This window comes from Mizuhopecten yessoensis, unplaced genomic scaffold (genome assembly GCF_002113885.1).
Source record: "Mizuhopecten yessoensis strain PY_sf001 unplaced genomic scaffold, ASM211388v2 scaffold11145, whole genome shotgun sequence".
In the NCBI taxonomy this organism is placed as follows: domain Eukaryota; kingdom Metazoa; phylum Mollusca; class Bivalvia; order Pectinida; family Pectinidae; genus Mizuhopecten; species Mizuhopecten yessoensis.
Window position 1 is genome coordinate 2,470,681 of NW_018408902.1, and position 19,789 is coordinate 2,490,469.

The window sequence follows — 19,789 nt, forward strand, 5'->3', positions numbered from 1 at the left end:
CAACAATGTTTAAAAATACCGAAAGTTAAGAAAAACATTATTCCTAAGACATTACCTATTAACGTTAGTCAAGCATGAAACTGTATGAAATCAAACATAACACATTAATTGATTAGTTTTGAAATATTTCCATAGTGCATCGTTGAAATTATAATAAATCAGCCTCGCGGAAACGTTTGAATTGCAGCGTTCACAGAACGTTGGAATCACAAGCGTCAGATTGACATTGAGTAGAAACCATGTGGCTAACAAAATTCGCGAAATCGCTCCTTTCTTGCTGATCAGTGGTTATCATTTGACAAGATGGGCAAGAAAAATAAGAAAGATAAAAAAGGGAAAGGGAAAGAAAAAACTGCGTTGAAGACTGAAAAGAATGCCGATAAAAGGGCGAAAAAAGAACTGGCAGAAAAGGGAGAGGTAACGTCACGATTATATCATGTCGTAGTTTGTAGATATTTTTGTCCGGAATAAGAATAAATATGACTCCAGAACTTCATTGCTGTATGATTTTTGGATACACGCCTTAAGCTTAAGTTATGCATCTAACTGAATTTATCCAGTCCCCTGTCAGAGTATATAGGTAGGGAATTTGTTGTGGGCTCATCATTTTCCATGTTTTTGCTATCTTCAAGAATGGCTGGTTTGATTTTAAGTCTGTGCGGGTGCACAAAATTCATGCGATCAGATGTCAAATTTTAGATTAAACAACATTTCAAAGAAAAAAGGAGAAAAAGGTTACACCAAATGATGATCAAAGTTTACCTTTTTGAGATGAGCCGACAACAAATTTCTTACACTGATATGTCTGATCAAATTAATTGAAAGGCATCAGTTGTACTCTGTATTATACGACAGGTAGTTCTTTAATATTTGGCAGGCAGCCAGTTTAGTTCATATTGTAATAGGAGTGATGCCAATCATTCACCCAGTGCTTGAAACAAAGTTTGTAACGGGGAAAAAGAGAAAGGCACAACCAGACTTGGATTTGAGACTTGTACCCTTCAAACTCTAGATGGACGCGCTCTACCTATTGAGCTACCTGGTCACGGACAATCAACCTAGTTCAGTTTTGCTACAGTATTGAAACCTTCAGATAAACATACCCACATACACGTTTCATAACGTGTATGTACATCGTGTTTATGAATTTAATGTATTTTTAAATATAAAAACAAAATAAAAAAGAAGACAGCTTTTTGAATCTACTGCATTAAATTTGACATGAAATTTCAGCAACTTTGGCTGCTTTAATGACACTAAAGATGGCTTTGATTTGTAATGGTGAAGCCCAAAGGGCCTGCGTAGTACCCTTGCTCACAACCTGGATCACAATGTATAGATATATGCATGATACGAATAGCACAGATAAAAGCTTGACACATCAGCTGTATTTAGTACTGCTACTTTCATCCCTTCTCAGAAATTCTCAAGACTGCTTTCTCAAAGAAATCGTTGATATCTTTGAACTCATCAAATTAATTTGTGTAATTCATTATACTTACCCATGATCACCATACAGTTTACTACAGAGGTATTCAAGAAAATGCATTTTGAATTTTAGTTCAAAATTTGATTATATTTAGATCTAACTAATGTTTATTGATGTCAGGGAGGGGCTGGGAGGGTGACAGGTTCAAACTTTCAGGAAAAGTAATCAGGACAAGTAAAAAATATGAATAATTTGACAAGAGCAGTAACTTTTCTCTATACCATGGAAATTAACTGAAGTTAAAACACAGTTTTGAATTTGAACTCTTCTTTATAAATACATAGGTGTCAAACCTCCCTCAATTGGCAAGGGAATTATAGTAAACTCATTTTGACCAAACTTTACCAATCTTCCTCGAAACTTCCTCATTCAAGTCCAAACTCACACAAACTCAAAGTCTACATCCTGTGATCAAATGATCTCCTAGTTACTGCAGGGTGTGTGTAATGATCGTAACAGGTGTGTCTGAATCAAATGATCTCCTAGTTACTGCAGGGTATGTGTAATGATCGTAACAGGTGTGTCTGAATCAAATGATCTCCTAGTTACTGCAGGGTATGTGTAATGATCGTAACAGGTGTGTCTGAATCAAATGATCTCCTAGTTACTGCAGGGTATGTGTAATGATCGTAACAGGTGTGTCTGAATCAAATGATCTCCTAGTTACTGCAGGGTATGTGTAATGATCGTAACAGGTGTGTCTGAATCAAATGATCTCCTAGTTATTGTAGGGTGTGGGTAATGATCGTAACAGGTGTGTCTGAATCAAATGAAGGTTTTTTGAGTTATTTTCATACATAAAAAGGGAAAGACAAATTCAGCAGTTTCAGTTGTGTTTCACACACTAGTCTTTCTAAGTTTCACCCTCACTTGAAATGTGGAATGAGGGAGATCTCCATCATTGGAGGTTTCGGAAGTAAAGTGACACCTATGTGAATTCTAGAGTTTCAGAAGTACCAAAATGTATTGAAACAACTGCAGCAGAAACCAACACCACCTTATTTTTCCCCTGATAGAAATCTTTGGCTCAGGTTTTCTGCCTTAGTTTCACAAATCTCTGCCAGGGTCACGCTCACCTTTAAACATATTCCTTCAAACTCTTCAACACCATTGATAAATGTTATTACAGTAAGCTTTTTGATGACCTAGACTGGTTCTTTTTAATTTAAAAGTTAAAATAAGAAACAGCTACTTTCTATGTGTTGAATATTTCTAAAACAAAAAGTGGTTTTCAATACATACCATGACCCAATTACTAGTCGCTTTTTATGATCAATTAGCATATTAATGGGCTGTGTGGAGCTGTTGTGCTCCATAAAAACCAGAAGAGCTGATCAGGAGTATTAAAGTTTCTTGGCTGCTAGCGGTACAGTTCACTGATGGACTCAGTTGGATTACATTAGATTTATTTACATGCACATGTTGATGCCCAAGAGCTTTGATCTTAATAGGACTAATTAGTTTGATGAATTGTCAGGTAAGGTTGTGTAAAAACGAGCATAAAATCAATACACTGTGAAACATCACAAATATTCCAAGTGCATACATGAGTGAAAAGAGTAGCCCTAGTATTCTCTGGCCCCAACACCAGACTTTTGACATTTTGACAGAGAGTACTTCTATTACAACATGGAATTTTCTGACACTGTTTTTTCAGTCTGAGAAACACTGATAAAAGAGTCATATTATATTGGTCATCCCATGATACATGCAAAACGGTCTCAGTTTTGTCACCAAAACATGTAAAACTCTCATAATTTTCCTCCTTTTTAAAACAGAAAATAAGCTTCCGGGTCATCTCACAGGTAAAAGACTTGTCATCTTGTTACCAACACAGATAAAACAGTTTAGGTTGTCTCCAACATAGATGAAACAGTTTAGGTTGTCACCAACACAGATAAAACAGTTTAGGTTGTAACCAACCCAGATTAAACAGTTTATGTTGTCACCAACCCAGATAAAACAGTTTAGGTTGTCACCAACCCAGATAAAACAGTTTAGGTTGTCACCAACACAGATAAAACAGTTTACATTGTCACCAACACAGATAAAACAGTTTACATTGTCACCAACCCAGATAAAACAGTTTAGGTTGTCACCAACCCAGATAAAACAGTTTACGATGTCACCACCACAGATAAAACAGTTCACATTGTCACCAACACAGATAAAACAGTATACAATTGTTTCATGGCTATTTGGGGAACAGTCAAAACTATCATCCCGAGGTAGGGGGAAGCCCTGGGGAACTGTTTGCCCGAGGCCGCTAGGCCAAGGGCAAACAGTTCCACAGGGATTCCCCCTACCGAGGGATGATAGTTTTGACTGTTCCCAAAATAACCATGAAACAATTGTTTTATTACCAAATAAAAATTAGTATCAATGCTGCATGCAATGTTGCCATTGCTTCAACACTGAGTCGCGGTCACCGAAACGCTTGAACGGGGCTCTCGAGGGGGGATTTCTGCACATCGAATTCGCGCCGGGTAACAGTTCGCTCTGACGGGAAAACAGTTTTGACTGTTTCACCCCTACAGCCGAAATTGGACAAAAGGCCAGAAACAGTCAAAAATAACTAATTATAATTTATATAGATTATTGGGTAATAATTTACATTGTCACCAACACAGATAAAACAGGTTAGGTTGTAACCAACACAGATCAAACAGTTCTGGTTGTCACCAACACAGATAAAACAGTTTAGGTTGTCACCAACACAGATAAAACAGTTTAGGTTGTCACCAACATAGATAAAACAGTTTAGGTTGTCACCAACACAGATAAAACAGTTTAGGTTGTCGGCCTCGGGCAAACAGTTCCCCAGGGCTTCCCCCTACCGAGGGATGATAGTTTTGACTGTCCCCAAAATAACCATGAAACAATTGTTTTATTACCAAATAAATATTAGTATCAATGCTGCATGCAATGTTGCCATTGCTTCAACACTGAGTCGCGGTCACTGAAACGCTTGAACGGGGCTCTAGAGGGGGGATTTTTGCACATTAAATTTGCGCCGGGTAACAGTTCGCTCTGACCGAGAAAACAGTTTTGACTGTTTCACCCCTACAGGCGAATTTGGACAAAAGGCCAGATACAGTCAAAAATGACTAATTATAATTTATATAGACTATTGGGTAATAATCTCATTTATTCACAATACAGGTAACACAGCCTCAAATGTCTTCAACTTTGGTGAAACCGCTTCTGTTGCAATACACACAGATAAAACTTTATTTGGATCTATTTTTCTGTTACAGGATGATATAGAAAGGCTGATTGCAGAGTTTCAAACCCAAGATAAGAAGAGAGTTCAGGTGGTTGAGGAAAAATGTAATCCCCCGTCCCCAAGGTTTGTATATAAAGCCAGAGTATATATACGTCTCTGGAGAAAGTTGCACGGACACATCACTAATTCTACTGATCAGAAATATGGTAGCCTGGAGGTATTGTGGTGAAAATTGTAGAATTTTCAATTAATAAGTGATGTGTCCCATCCTGTTTCTAGGACACCGACAGGTAACCTTTATTTCCTCTAGCATGCATATATTAACAGTAGTCTACTACACTATCCCCTATACCATATCTATCTATACATGAATATGATGTATTTACATTATTAGCTCACCTGGCCCGAAGGGCCAAGTGAGCTTATGCCATGGTTCGGTGTCCGTCGACTAGCGTCAATATTTTACTTTAAACAACTTCTTCTTATCTTCTTAATAACCAAAAGGCCTAGGGTGATGATATTTAGCCAGAAGCAAACTGGGATGAAGGGCTACCAAGTTTGTTCAAATAATTGACCTTCACCAATATTCAAGGTCACGGGGGTCAAATATGTTAAAAACTTTATACAACTTCTTCTGAATAACCAGAAAATCCACAGGGTGATGATATTCAGCCAGTAGTATGATGGGATGAAGGGCTACCAAGTTTGTTCAAATGAATGACCTTGAATATATTCAAGGTCACAGGGGTCAATTGTCTAAAAAAAAAACTTTAAACAACTTGCCAAGACAAATGCCCAAAATGCAAAGGGTGATGATATTCAGCCAGTAGCATGTTAGGATAAAGGGCTACCAAGTTTGTTCAAATAAATGACTTTCACCCATATTCAATGTCACAGGGTTTATTGTCTAAAAAACAGGGTTTATTGTCTGAAAAACCTTTAAACAACTTCTTCGGAATAACCAAGAGGCCCAGGATGTTGGTATTTGGCCAGTAGCATGCTGGGATGAAGGGCTACCAAGTTTGTTCAAATGAATGACCTTGAATAATATTAAAGGTCACAGGGGTCAAACATGATTAATATTTTTAAACAGCTTCTTCTGAATAACCAAAATGCCCAGGATGTTGATATTTGGACAGTAGCATGCTAAGATGAAGGGCTACCAAATTTGTTCAAATGAATTACCTTGACATTTATTCAAGGTCACGGGGATCAAATATGTTTAAAATCTTTAAAAGACATATTCTGAATATTTAGCCAGTAGCATGCTTAGATGAAGGGTTATCAAGCTTTTTTGTTTGAATGCGCTTGACCAACTTTCAGGTCACATTTGGTCAAATATGTATAAACATTTAAATGACCTAATCTCAATAAACAAAAGGATACGGTGGTGATATTTTGCAAGTTGCATCCTGAGATGAAGGGCTATAAAATTTGTTCAACGTAATGACCTTGTTCGACTTTCAAGGTCACATGGGTGAAATGTTTTTAAATCTTTTAACAGGTTCTTTTGAATGACTTGTAGTCATAAATACTGATATTTTGCATGTAGCTTTATTTTAGATCACTTTTGAGGTTATAAGTGTGAGATTAATAGCAGGTGAGCAATGCAGGCCAATTGGGCCTCTTGTCTCTATTCATATTTTTTTTACCATTGTGTTGACTTCTATTCCAGGGGTGAATCTCACAAATTTTAAAACCAAGCATGTTTGGAATTTTTGGCCCAATTTTCCAAAATCAGAAAATATTGACATTTATATTACAACTACTAACTATATATATGAAATGTAACTGCATACTGAAATAAATTACAAAGACTATATTTATTTCTATACTTATTTACGTATACTATTTTCAACTAGAGTAAAGAACAAGGTTAGTTACAAAATATCTTTATTTTGTAACTAACCTTGTTCTTTACTCTAGTTGAAAATAGTATACTTATTTACGTATACTATTTTCAACTAGAGTAAAGAACAAGGTTAGTTACAAAATAACTTTATTTTACAATCTTCTTCAATTCGTAGAGCCACTCCTCTTTTGACTAAGTTCACTTCCGGTTTTGAGGGCAGAAAAACGTCAGAAAATACGTATTCTGTTTATGTCATGTTTATGTTAATATCATGTTTTTCTCTGACAAATGGGAAGTGATATTAAGCGAAATCTACTGTACATACATTGTCACAAAAATTGATTCCCATTTATGAATTTTAGCATTCATTCGAATATAGTATCAAAAGGTGTGTTCTGCAATAATATCTGTGTTTAGACAAGAAATATAGACAAAAATGTCTTTAATAATTATGGTGCGATATTTTTTGGAGACTTTTTAAGTACAAATGAAATGGGTCCATTTGAGTGCCTTTAAATGATTATAAAATCACTGCGTGTATCTCTATACATCATGTATGTATACCGTTTCTACTACTTCACCATCCAAAATGAGGAATTAATATCAGCACTAGTAGACTCATAGACCCACAGGGATCAATCTAGACTTGATTCACAACCTTTTATGGGTAGTTTCCCCTACATAAGAAAATTCCCCTATTCTTTGAAATTCCCCCTGTGTGCTTCAAAATTCCCCTTTTTGAACCAGAAAATAGCTGTTATTTCTTCAAAACATTTCCCCTATATATGTTTTCTTTAAAGTTCAACAGTTAAATGCATAATACTGCATGTACATTTTCTCCACTAAATTTAAACAAAAATTCTACAATTTTAAGCTTAAAACTGTTTAAAAATTGAAATATACTGCACACATGTATGTCGTACAAAACATTTATCTTTTACCTTCATGACCCTAGAGCCCTGTATCAAAATTTCAATTCCCCCCAAATCTGAAAAAGGGTAATTTCCCCTAAAACCTGGATTGATACCTGGCCCATCCTCATTTGTTTTCTTAAATATTAATTGCTAAGTGTATCAGTTGAGAAAGAAAGATTTCAGAATCAACATTTAACGATATTTGTTTTTCTTTCCTTTCAGGTGCAATATGACTTTGACTGCTCATCCTACCAAGGAAGAGCTGATCATGTTTGGTGGAGAGTACTGCACCGGTAATAAGGTAGGAATGGTGTCATTCTTGTTTATTCAGGTTTTTAGAAGCAATGATATTTGGTGTTGTACACACACAAAGGTCCTTTCCCTCTAAGTCAAGGTCACAGCAAGGGGTCAAAGGTCATATCACTGCAATGTTTGTCCTAATTGTAACTACTGCATGAAAATGAAAATCGTGACAAAATGGTAAGTTGCATACCCATTGCAGGTCCTTAACCTCAAGGTCAAATTCAAGCAAGCGGTCAAAGGTCAAATCACTACAATGCTTGTCCAACTAACGACTGGACTACCTAATGTTATTTGATGAAACCTCACATTTGTGAGTATCATGACAAGGAAGTGTGTTTCATTGGTCCATAATCAGGTCAAATTACCACAATGGTTATTTTGAATGTAACTACTTGTACTAAGTGACTGATTACTATTTGATAGAGATGTAAGTATAACTGCCTAGTGATTTAATTCCATTGTGTCAAGCTTACTGATGTGGTTATCGATACACAAATGTACAAGGTTCATTGTAGTACGACCTCAAAGTTATTATAATGAGAATAACAAATATAATTTTTAGGATGAAATAACATACTTTTGAAATAACAGTGAGTATTTCCAATGAAATGTGATAATTTGATATTGTCATTAACAACATTCAGTGTCAAATTTTTTTTCCAATTCTTTCCAAAATATATTAAATGTATTATTATTGAGAAGGTATATATGTTTTTGTACGGTGTCAACTTGTTTATTTTTCAGACTTACATGTACAACGACCTGTTTTTCTACAACATTAAGAAGAAGGAGTGGACCAAGGTCACAGCCCCTAATGCTCCCACCCCCAGGAGCTCCCATCAGGTATCTGAACACTAAACACTGCCTCCATCAGATATCTCTGTATGATTCATACTCCCTACATCCACTTCCTGAAGCTCATTTCTATTATCTGTACACTGCCTCAATTAGATGTCTTCAAAACCAAAGCTCTTCTCATTTTCTTATATTGTAAAGTTGGCAATATTTGCTGGGTATTTAAATTTGCTATTTTCCTTTTCATCAACAATAATGCAAAATTGAAAACCAAGTGAATATCATTAACATAAGTAATGATATCCGTGAATTTATATTTACAGATTACAGATGGAAAAGAAAAAAAAATCTGTTTACCCGTTAACTGCTGAGATAAAACACCAATTCAACATCACATTTTATTTCAATTATATAAAACACTTGTAAAATAAATGCCATCACCAAAATACAAAAGTACCCTCGTGAGTTCGATATTTTTATCTGGTCATGTTGTCCAAATTTAATCCCGCAAAGTAGTTCTGATCGGAATAATTGCAAAATAATAGCCCAGCGAAAAAACATTTAAACAGTAGTGTCCCAAATTCCAGAAGTTCTGGTATCCAAAGACCATCCCCACTCTGCAGAACTTTCGTCAAGTGTTTGTCTACTTGCTCACTTTCAGACCTTCTATCAGGTACAAGGACCCACTCACCAGATCAGTCATTATCTGAACAAGGCCCCCTTGTCTAGGGTATATATCACCTCATTCTCCACATCTTCCATCAGATATCTGCAATGCACCAACTCCCTAGAGCTCCCATCAGCCTATGGGACCCAACAATGATCCTTAAGACATGAACATCTTTGACCTTGGTGTTTCTTTTGTTGTAGGCTCTAGCCTTAAAACAGGGGGGCGGACAGCTGTGGATATTTGGAGGAGAGTTCGCAAGTCCGACACAGTCTCAGTTCTACCACTACAAAGAACTCTGGGTCTACCACATCAAGGACAAGGCATGGGAGAAAATCAGGTAGGCCAAGAAAATGTCAAGAAGGTCAAGGTCATTTCTTGTTTTTAATGATCAGGAAAGTCCCAGTCATTCCTTGTAATGAGCAGGTAGGTCAGGGTCAAATGAACTTATTTTGGAAGGTCAGAAAGTGAAGGTCATTCAATATAAAGATCAAGTAAGAGATCTATATCAAATCAAAGTTCATTGATACATAAAGTACAATTTTAAAGTTTTTAATCTTTGCTGAAGAACATTATTCTAATTCCTTCACCCCTAGGTAACTTTAGTAGATGCTACCATCCATTTGTGCAGATGAGTCAATTATGGTCTGCAGTGGTGAAAGGGTTAATCCCAAAATATGTGAATTGGTAGTTGCTAAATTAGATTTTATAAAAACAGATGTACATGTAAAACAACTTAAACATTTATATATTTTTCAAGATATAAATGTACTCGCATCATGATCTCCATAGATTTTGCAGGATGATAATATTTTTGGTGTATTTACAGTTCCCCGGGGGCTCCTACCAGTAGAAGTGGACACCGAATGGTTCACTGCAAAAAGCACATCATCGTGTTTGGTGGTTTCCATGACAATGTCAGGTAAGAGGCCTATTATACTCAAGTAGATGTCATACAGTGTTATATAGTTTTGAACAGTCACCTGGTTAACAAGGTCGAAAGTCCAAAACCAGTTACAAAAATCCATCACCAAATTGTCAGTCTTTTGATTACCCCATGGGGAGCCCCGTGTGAAGCTGGCTTAGACGTACCAAGTATCAAATGTTTTGGTAATAAAGGTAGTACTAACACTGACCTGTTAGTGTTGCTTTTGTTCTCTGTAGTAAATATTGTCAAAGAGATGCTGCCAGTACCATAAAAGTCTGAATACAAAGAGGGGGCCAGAATGTAAAGTTGTCAAATGCTTGATGGGAAGGATGTGCAGTGTGTTAAATGGTCTACAGAAAGTAGACAGTATATTTGAATGAAATCAGTGAAACACTACAAAAGGTGCAAACATCTATGAAAGAGAGTGTGTCTATCAACAGAAATAGAACCACATGATTTTGAGTAAAAATAACTTTATAACTTGTATTGCATCCTGCTTCATTTTGACCATTTTTGTCCATAAAATATACTTTATACTGAGGTTATGTGTATGTACTTTCAGTGTTTAGGTGTGAGATTTGACATGTGACTAATTTTTCATGCTAATTTATATTTTTATAGTGTAAATAGGTTTTGAATATAAACATAATACATATTTGTTATTGTTTATTGATGGATTACAAAATTGACCGATTAACTGGTTATACGGACAGAATAAAATTAGCCAAGGTTGACAACTCTAGTTTATTGCACAATTTTATATTAGTTTTTTGATTTATTTGAATATGGTACATTTCTTTGTAAACAATCTACTAAATGTTGAGCATGACTTGATCTAAAGAATTACAGTACAATAGATAAACACTGAGATTTGTCAGGACTAGTACCAGTTCTAATATTACTCATTCTGTAGGGATTATAAATACTACAATGATGTGTATGCCTTTGACCTGGAAACCTACTCGTGGACCAAACTCGAACCCTCGGGAGCCCCGCCAGCCCCCAGGTCGGGCTGTGTGATGGCTGCCATCCCAGACCAAACTAAGGTCATTATCTACGGGGGTTACAGCAAGGAAAAGCTCAAACGTGATGCCGACAAGGGCACGGTCCACACAGACATGGTTGTGCTAACCACAGAAGGTGAGTTCAAACTTGGTCACATGGATTTCAAAGATTTCGGAGAGTGGCTAAGAGATCAAATTAAAATTCTGGATAATTGATTTACTAGAAAATCTTGATTGATTAGAAAAATATTTAAAATATTTATTTCATTCACAGTTTATATGGAAATTGTTGTTAGATTCTCAGATAAGGCTTTATTCACTACTGGTAAGCTCCAAGGTCTGTTTCATAGTTTTTTCAACATCAAGGTAGCTTATTAATATTTTACAATAAAATATCACAAGCAAATTGGTTATATTCCCATTTCTTTTCTTCCTTCATCCATAATTTTGTTCAACACTTTAATCAAAATTTCTATGGCGTTATCACACATGGGTTATCTCTCTTGAGTTACCACAAACATGAACGTCACTATTTAACTAATTCATCCCTGAAGAGACATTTGAACTTGGTCAATTCAATGGTTGGAATAGTGCATTATGAAATTTCAGGGGTGAATGAGTGAAATACTTCATCAACAGCTATGCACTTTTGTCACAGGTAAAGTGAAAGATGAGAATGCCCCACTCAAATGGAAGTGGGTCCATATGAAACAGTCCGGTACCAAACCCTCACCACGATGTGGTATGTCGTTGGCTGTTACTCCGGGCAACAGGGCTGTCTGCTTCGGAGGCGTATATGACCAGGTATGCAGCCTATCGGACAATACATTTTTCTTTGAGAATATTTTTTGTATCTTCATAGAGTAATCTGGATTAAAAAAAGTTCAGTGGTCAGATGGCGCAGTGGATAGTGCACTTGTCATTCAACAAGACAAATGGTTTTGTTCTACGTTGTCCAGTTTCCTCCGTCAATAAGACCCTCTGCACGCTTCCATCTGGGCGAACAGGAGTGATGCATACAAGTTGATAAGCTTGTTTCAAAATTGTTGTAAAATAAATAAGTTTATATTTTTCAAGATAAGTTAAACTATTTTAATCATGATTATCGTAGCATGGCTATTATAAGTTGAGCTATCTCTGGGTAAAGTGGTAAATTTTATAACTCAGACATATGTTATCTCCTTGACAGAGACATGTGCTTTCTGTATTTGTGTAATTGATGACATAGTTCCATGTTTTCCCCACAGGTGGAGGATGAAGAAGACATGGACAGTTTATTCTTTAACGAGATGTACACACTAGATCTGGAAAGGGGCAAGTGGTTCCCCCTCACTCTCAGGTAGGATCTTTAACGAGATGTACACACTAGATCTTGAGAGGGGCAAGTGGTTCCCCCTTACTCTCAGGTAGGATCTTTAACGAGATGTACACACTAGATCTGGAGATGGGCAAGTGGTTCCCCCTCACTCTCAGGTAGGATCTTTAACAAGATATACACACTAGATCGGGAGAGGGGCAAGTGGTTCCCCCTCACTCTCAGGTAGGATCTTTAACAAGATATACACACTAGATCTGGAGAGGGGCAAGTGGTTCCCCCTCACTCTCAGGTAGGATCTTTAACGAGATGTACACACTAGATCTTGAGAGGGGCAAGTGGGTCCCCCTTACTCTCAGGTAGGATCTTTAACGAGATGTACACACTAGATCTGGAGAGGGACAAGTGGTTCCCCGTCACTCTCAGGTAGGATCTTTAACGAGATGTACACACTAGATCTGGAGAGGGGCAAGTGGTTCCCCCTCACTCTCAGGTAGGATCTTTAAAGAGATGTACACACAAGATCTGGAGAGGGGCAAGTGGTTCCCCCTCACTCTCAGGTAGGATCTTTAATGAGTTGTACACACTAGATCTGGAGAGGGGCAAGTGGTTCCCCCTCACTCTCAGGTAGGATCTTTAACGAGATGTACATACTAGATCTGGAGAGGGGCAAGTGGTTCCCCCTCACTCTCAGGTAGGATCTTAATGATCAAACAGGGGAGGTCAGATGGGTCCCCTTCAAGTACATTGGTCAAGCTGTGGAGGTTTAATAGCACCCTCTTACCCACAAGTATATTATGATTTGTCAGCATTTAGATGATTCCCCCTGCTATTGGTTGACTTCACGAGTCAAGTGGTTTCCTTTACCCCCAGGATTGAACTTGTACATGTACACTTCAACAAAGTGGTATATACTGAAAACCAGGATTTTTTCTGCAGTTCATCTTTTGACTTATTTTGTCCTCTGCAGTTAGGGTTATTTTATCCTGACAGTGAATTTTAATATCAATTATGGACATTTTTAAAACCTTGAATATTTTTCTTTTAGAGGAAATAAATCCACAAATACAGAGAAAAGGAAAAGGAGGAAGAAAAAGAATGAAGGTCAGGGCGATGGAATTGATGAAGAGGATGATGATGATGATGAAGAAGAAGAAGAAGAAGAGGAAGAAGAGGAAGATATGGAAGATGAGGATGTTGAGGAAGCAGAAGATGATATAAAAAAACTAAAACTTGATCATGAAACTGACGTTCAAAGTCAGGACACAAACAGTAGTACCTGTGACCTTGGTAATGTCCAGGAGTCGAGTCAGGGGTCAAGTCAGGAGCTCGGACAGGGAGGGGAAGAGGACATTTTCAAGGTCACAATGGGTGCGAAATCTGCTGGACAGGCGGAGGACATTGGGGAGGGGGATATGGATGTTGAGGTGTTTATTCCTCCATCGAGGATGGGGGCCTTGATGACGGTGAGAGGCGGGGAGTTGTTTCTGTATGGAGGACTGTGTGAGGTGGGAGACAGACAGATCACATTCTCTGATTTCTACTCCCTAGATCTACACAAACTGGATGAGTGGACAGTACTTATACAGAACAAACAGACACTGGTATGTTTTTCTCAAACATGTGATGTCTCTCTATTTCATAGGGAGTACCCTTTATTTTACCTTCAAATCATGTAACTCCTCTGAAGAATAAGAATCTACCTATAATTGAATATGGTGTTCCGAAATCCTAAATTGTTTAAAATGTGTCTATTAATAGAGACCTAATAAATGAAACATTAAACTCCTCTGAACAAGAAGAATCTACCTATAATCGAATAGGAGGTTGCAAAATCCTAACTTATTGAAAATGTGTATTAACACCAATAAGTGAGTGCCTTCTGTTTAGAGACTACTGTTTCAATCATTGTTAATAAAACATGTCTTAATTTAAGAATAACAAATATCAATGTCCCTACCATTGGGAGAGAAATCTCCCTAACATGTGTTCTGATGTCAACACATTTATGTTTTCTACACTCCCCAAGACATGACAAGTAATTCTTAAAACATTATACATACAATCAGAACATAATTTACTGCCAATAAACAAGTTTAGTTTCCAATTAGGTATACTCAATCAATTTATTATTATCATAAACATTGGTTTGGGTTTTCATATTTATTCAGAATGGTTCTAAAATCGTTTCAGAAACCAAATGAACAGTCTCCAGGGGGTATATAACATTGCCCATATTGCCCATGTCTGTTCCATTGCGTCACGATTCAATATAAACGTTTACTGGCAACTGCATTTTATGACAGTTTTTCATCAAACTTCATTCAAATGTCAAAAGTATGCAAATACAGCAGAAGAGTTCATGTCTTAGGATTCAAAGATCAAGGCCAAGGTCATCATTGCTATTTATAGAAAATCATACCGTATCTAATTTGGTGTCACCAGTTAACCAATTTTATGTCCTGATGAATTTTTATCAAACTTTATACAAAGGTCTTGCAGACATTTTCTAGTTTTATTTAACTGTTACAACTTTCATCTTGAAGTGTTTTTTCATCATAAAGTTTGTGTAATGTATAATGAATAAATCAGAAAAACTTTCTTTCAAGAAACTATAAAATGCTTCTGTAAACTTAATAGAGAAAGTCTTGTGACATTGATATTGCATCTTTCAAGAGTGTGTTATATGTGGTGGATATGACAATCATATATGACAATCATAATTCTTCTGGTGGATATGACAATCATATATGGCAATCTCAATTCTGATGGTGGATATGACAATCATAATTCTGTTGGTAGATATGACAATCATAGTTCTCCTGGTGGATATAACAATCTCAATTCTGATGGTGGATATGACAATCATAATTCTGTTGGTGGATATGACAATCATAATTCTGCTGGTGGATATGGCAATCATGGTTCCGCTGGTTGATATGACAATCATAGTTCTGCTGATGGATATGACAATCATAATTCTGCTGGTGGATATGGCAATCATGGTTCCGCTGGTTGATATGGAAATCATAATTCTGCTGGTGGATATGACAATCATAGTTCTGCTGGTGGATATGACAATCATAATTCTGCTGGTGGATATAACAATCATATATGACAATCATAATTCTGCTGGTGGATATGACAATCATAATTCTGCTGGTGGATATGGCAATCATAATTCTGCTGGTGGATATGACAATCATAATTTTGCTGGTGGATATGACAATCATAATTCTGCTGGTGGACATTACAATCCTAATTTTGCTGGTGGATATGACAATCATAAGTCCGCTGGTGGGTAGGGCAATCATAATTCTGCAGGTGCATATGGCAATCATAATTTTGCTGGTGGATATGACAATCTTAATTTTGCTGGTGGATATGACAATCATAATTCTGCTGGTTCATATGATAATCATAATTTTGCTGGTGGATATGACAATCATAATTTTGCTGGTGGATATGACAATCATAATTCTGCTGGTGGATATGACAATCAGAACAATATAAAAGAGTTTTCAGATTTGTTCAAAAATGGTTTCATTTATAGATTAAATAGAATGTACAAGTTAGTAATAGACTAGTTAGAGACCCTATCTGTGTGGAGGACTTCACAACCACAGGATGATTAACTGTTGGGGTTCTGCTTTGTAGTAAATTCTTCTGGTTACCGCTTTATTTAGGTTAAAGTGTTGTGATAATTTCTAAAAAGCAAATTAATGAACCAATGACTGCAAGCTACTTTATGTTTTTCGAAATTAATGACAGATTGTATTTTTCTGAAATTAAGGATTGGGACGAGTCAGACTCTGATGATGAGACCAAAGGGGCCAGTGGAGGTAAAGAGGAAGATGATGATGACGATGATGAAGATGATGATGAAGGTAAATCACTGAAATTAAACAGTTTTCTGAACTCTTTTTCAAGATTCATTATTTTTATAATTTTTTTTTGTAAACTGTCTTAGCAAATAATTGAGAGAATTTATTATATTCAGATGATTCAGACGAGGACATTGCAGCGATCTTGGAAGGATGCGATGTACCTCCCAAGTCAGAGGAAGAGGATGTGATGTCATATTTTGAGAGGAATAAGGAATTCTGGGAAATACAGTCACAGAAATATTTCAAAAAAGAAGACTTGAAAGTTACTAAAAGAACAATTACGAAGTTTGCTAAGGAACTGTGCCAGGAATATTGTGATCAGTGACATATTTATTCTTTTACGATGAAATTAAATACAGTAAGAACACAAGAAGTATTGGTGTGTTATCTTAAAGGATATTTTTTATTTAATTATTGGTAATCTTCTCATGCAAAGAGATATATGAGTTTGTATGTAACATAGCCAATCCTTTTATGGAGAAGTGAAAGTTGTTTGTTTTTTCAAACTGACTTGTCTGACGGCATTAAAAGGATATTTTTACAAGCAATCTGTAGCAAGTTGAAAAAAGTATTGTAAGGTTTGACTATATAGCTACTAACATGAAGCGATTTCATAGTGTAAGGGAGATAAATCCGTCAAATGTACAAATTGTCTAAGGGAGGTAAATCTGTCAACACATTGACACCCGGCAGCAGCAGATAAATCTCCAAAATATAAATTTCCATCTTATCCATAAATTGAAAATTAGCTGTCATATTTTAGAAATACCAAGACTAGCTCTATATAGATTATATACATGTACTTGTCTGTCCTGCTGGTAGTATTATGTGTTACTCGGCATGGAACAAAAACATGCCTACACCCATTAACAGAACTGTTGGAAAGTGATATATTCAGTAACCTGTGTTTCTTACATGGTTTCTATTGCATATACTTGAGCTCGGTTAAGGTAGAATGAGGCGGCAAGGAGGGTAATCCGCCAACGTAAGAGGATTGTCTCTCTTTACTAGGTCCTTCAATTGTTTTAGTGGCTACAGTTAAATGTTTAATAATATTTCATAATCTAGCACATTGATCATATAGGCAGCAAAGCATATCATGGCTTCGGACTCAAAAGTACCACATCAGAATTCCTATTAACTTCAGAGAGCAAACGCCGACCGATGACCTGTGAACAAAAAGAGGCCAGACTGTCTGCTGGGCTCTATGTTCAGTCTACCGAAAAATCACGGGAAAAAAGCTGCACCTCGCGATATAGATGAGACACATTTGTAAGATAAACTGACAAATTCCTTTCTTTCATATAATGACACATAGCCTATTCCATTGCGGAAAATGATTTGGTTGGAGTAGGGCTGGTATAGTATTACACGGATTTCACAAACATTGTGCACGAAACCCAAAATATTTGTAAAAACACCATAATTTGAGAATATCTCGCATATCTATCACGTCTGTCGTATATCTACATTTAGTACAACGGTCATATGATATGTTAAAATTAATAATCAACTAACTCTCACCGACAATAGTCTCATTGTTGCTTTACCTGAAATGATACACTTGCCGTCCCTACAACTTTTAATAACAATGAGTTCCATTAGTGTATCACTGGACTATGGTTTTCTATACTGGTGTCCCCAGAGTAAATATCAGTCGGTCGTTTTTTACCGACTCTCCCAGCCTTCACCTCTCTGGCCGACCGACATTATCGGACCAGTACAAGAACATTATTCATGATATTTTTACAAACTCTTTATTGTTGTTCTCAACGTTTCCTTGCACACGCACAACTTGCAAACTAATCAAAGTTTTCCGTTTCCAGACGATAACTCGTAAACCATTCAAAATATGTTTACGAAATGTAAGTAAGTGGTTTAAGCTAGCATGGAGTTTTTATTTTCGTTATTTTCATGTTTCCATGATAACGAGCTATAAAATTACGAAACTTTTGGAAATTGTTCAAATCATCTTTGCGAGATGTTGTCATTTTTCATTTCCACGGCATTATTTGTCTTTTCTGCAGCAGAACATATTTGCGCCCGATTTACTACGGTATTTGAGTTTTGTTCCGTAGAGTGATGGGATTACTAACGTCTTCTTGTATCTATCTGAAAAAAAATGTATCACAGGAAAGCATACGTATTAAGGAAGTTTAGCAACCTTGCAAGTACGGGTACGTGTAAGCTACTGGTACACGTACGGTTGCTAAACCTCTCTACTTCCCTAAATTTACCAGGTGCAATAATGACGTAGCTTAAGATATTTGTGCACAGGTATTCTCTCAAAATGTATTGTATTTCCCGGATTAACCTTTGAGTGTTTGTATATTTGTCAGGAACAAAACCAATGTTCGTCTTATGTAATCGATACACATATCTAAAAACTAAAACGTGCTGATTTAAAATGATAATATACTCACAAGGTAAATGCAGTGAAAGGATTTATTTTTTACAATCATTTTAATATAAAACATAAAAAAATAAGTGCCAAGTTTTTTATGATCCTCCCGATCGAAATCGGAGGAGATATATGTATTCACATATCCGTCCGTCCGTATTCACATATCAGTCCGTCCGCAACTCCTCTATTTTTTGCACAATAATGCGAGTTCCTTTGGGCCAAATCTACCCAAACGTCTTACAGTGCTTCCTCGATGAAAATGCTTTCTTTGGATTGCTTTCACATGCCAAAGGTCAAGGCCAGTGTGTTTTTATGAATAGGAAATTGGTTTCCGAAATATAACTTGATTCACCGTGGTAGATCAAAAGTCGAATTTCAATCTCGCGGGAAATCATTGATTTGGATTGTTTTTCTGGAAGTCAAAGGCCACGGGCATTGTTACTAGTAGCCAAAGTTAGCTTTAAATTATCAAACCTAGAACACCGCCTCCATATTGAAAGTGCTGCTGGTATCAATATCTCCAGTGAGCCAATATGCACTGTTTCCTTACCGTAAATGCGTTCTTTGGATTATTTTTTTAGATTTGAAGGTCAAAGGTTCTGCAACAGACATCGCTCGACTTGTTCTGTGAACAATAAGAAAACACCTCGTATTCAATCTGTGTATGATGTGCAACTGATGAGACGAAAAAAGGAATTAAAGAAGACAGATGCCGCATATATTCAAAAATACCAATAAAATAAGATGAAAAAATACCAATGAAATAAGATGAAGTATCGTCGACAGAGAAGGATAAATGTTGCTGAAAATCGTTTATTATATTTTACCCGTTCTGGTCGCTTTTTAAGAAATACGGGCACCTACTTGCATCACAAACATTTGGCTTTAGTTTTGTTTAGTTCCGAAAAAAGGTGTCCATAAGAAGGGCAACAAGCCATCTCGGATTTATACAGATCCCCGTAACTCTCCCAATACATGTGTGTTAAAGGAATGACAATCTCTGAT

General features: G+C 36.6%; 1 protein-coding gene across 1 annotated transcript; it reads left to right on the forward strand.

Annotated features, from left to right (window-relative positions):
* The first annotated feature begins 205 nt into the window (after positions 1-205).
* On the forward strand, positions 206-16,771 carry LOC110466861 (kelch domain-containing protein 4-like). The gene is made up of 12 exons (XM_021523656.1): positions 206-417; positions 4,747-4,838; positions 7,704-7,782; positions 8,529-8,627; positions 9,450-9,586; positions 10,076-10,168; positions 11,088-11,314; positions 11,837-11,982; positions 12,426-12,517; positions 13,542-14,097; positions 16,287-16,380; positions 16,494-16,771. The coding sequence occupies exons 1-12, from the start codon at positions 304-306 to the stop codon at positions 16,703-16,705; spliced, it is 1,941 nt and encodes a 646-aa protein (XP_021379331.1). The 5' UTR covers positions 206-303; the 3' UTR covers positions 16,706-16,771.
* Positions 16,772-19,789: the final 3,018 nt, after the last annotated feature.

Excerpts from the sequence above, each read along its gene's own strand:
- LOC110466861 (XM_021523656.1), top strand. The coding sequence starts at position 304 with ATGGGCAAGAAAAATAAGAAAGATAAAAAAGGGAAAGGGAAAGAAAAA. Across the intron at positions 7,783-8,528 it reads AGTACTGCACCGGTAATAAG|ACTTACATGTACAACGACCT; the intron begins GTAGGAATGGTG and ends TTTATTTTTCAG. Across the intron at positions 10,169-11,087 it reads GGTTTCCATGACAATGTCAG|GGATTATAAATACTACAATG; the intron begins GTAAGAGGCCTA and ends CTCATTCTGTAG.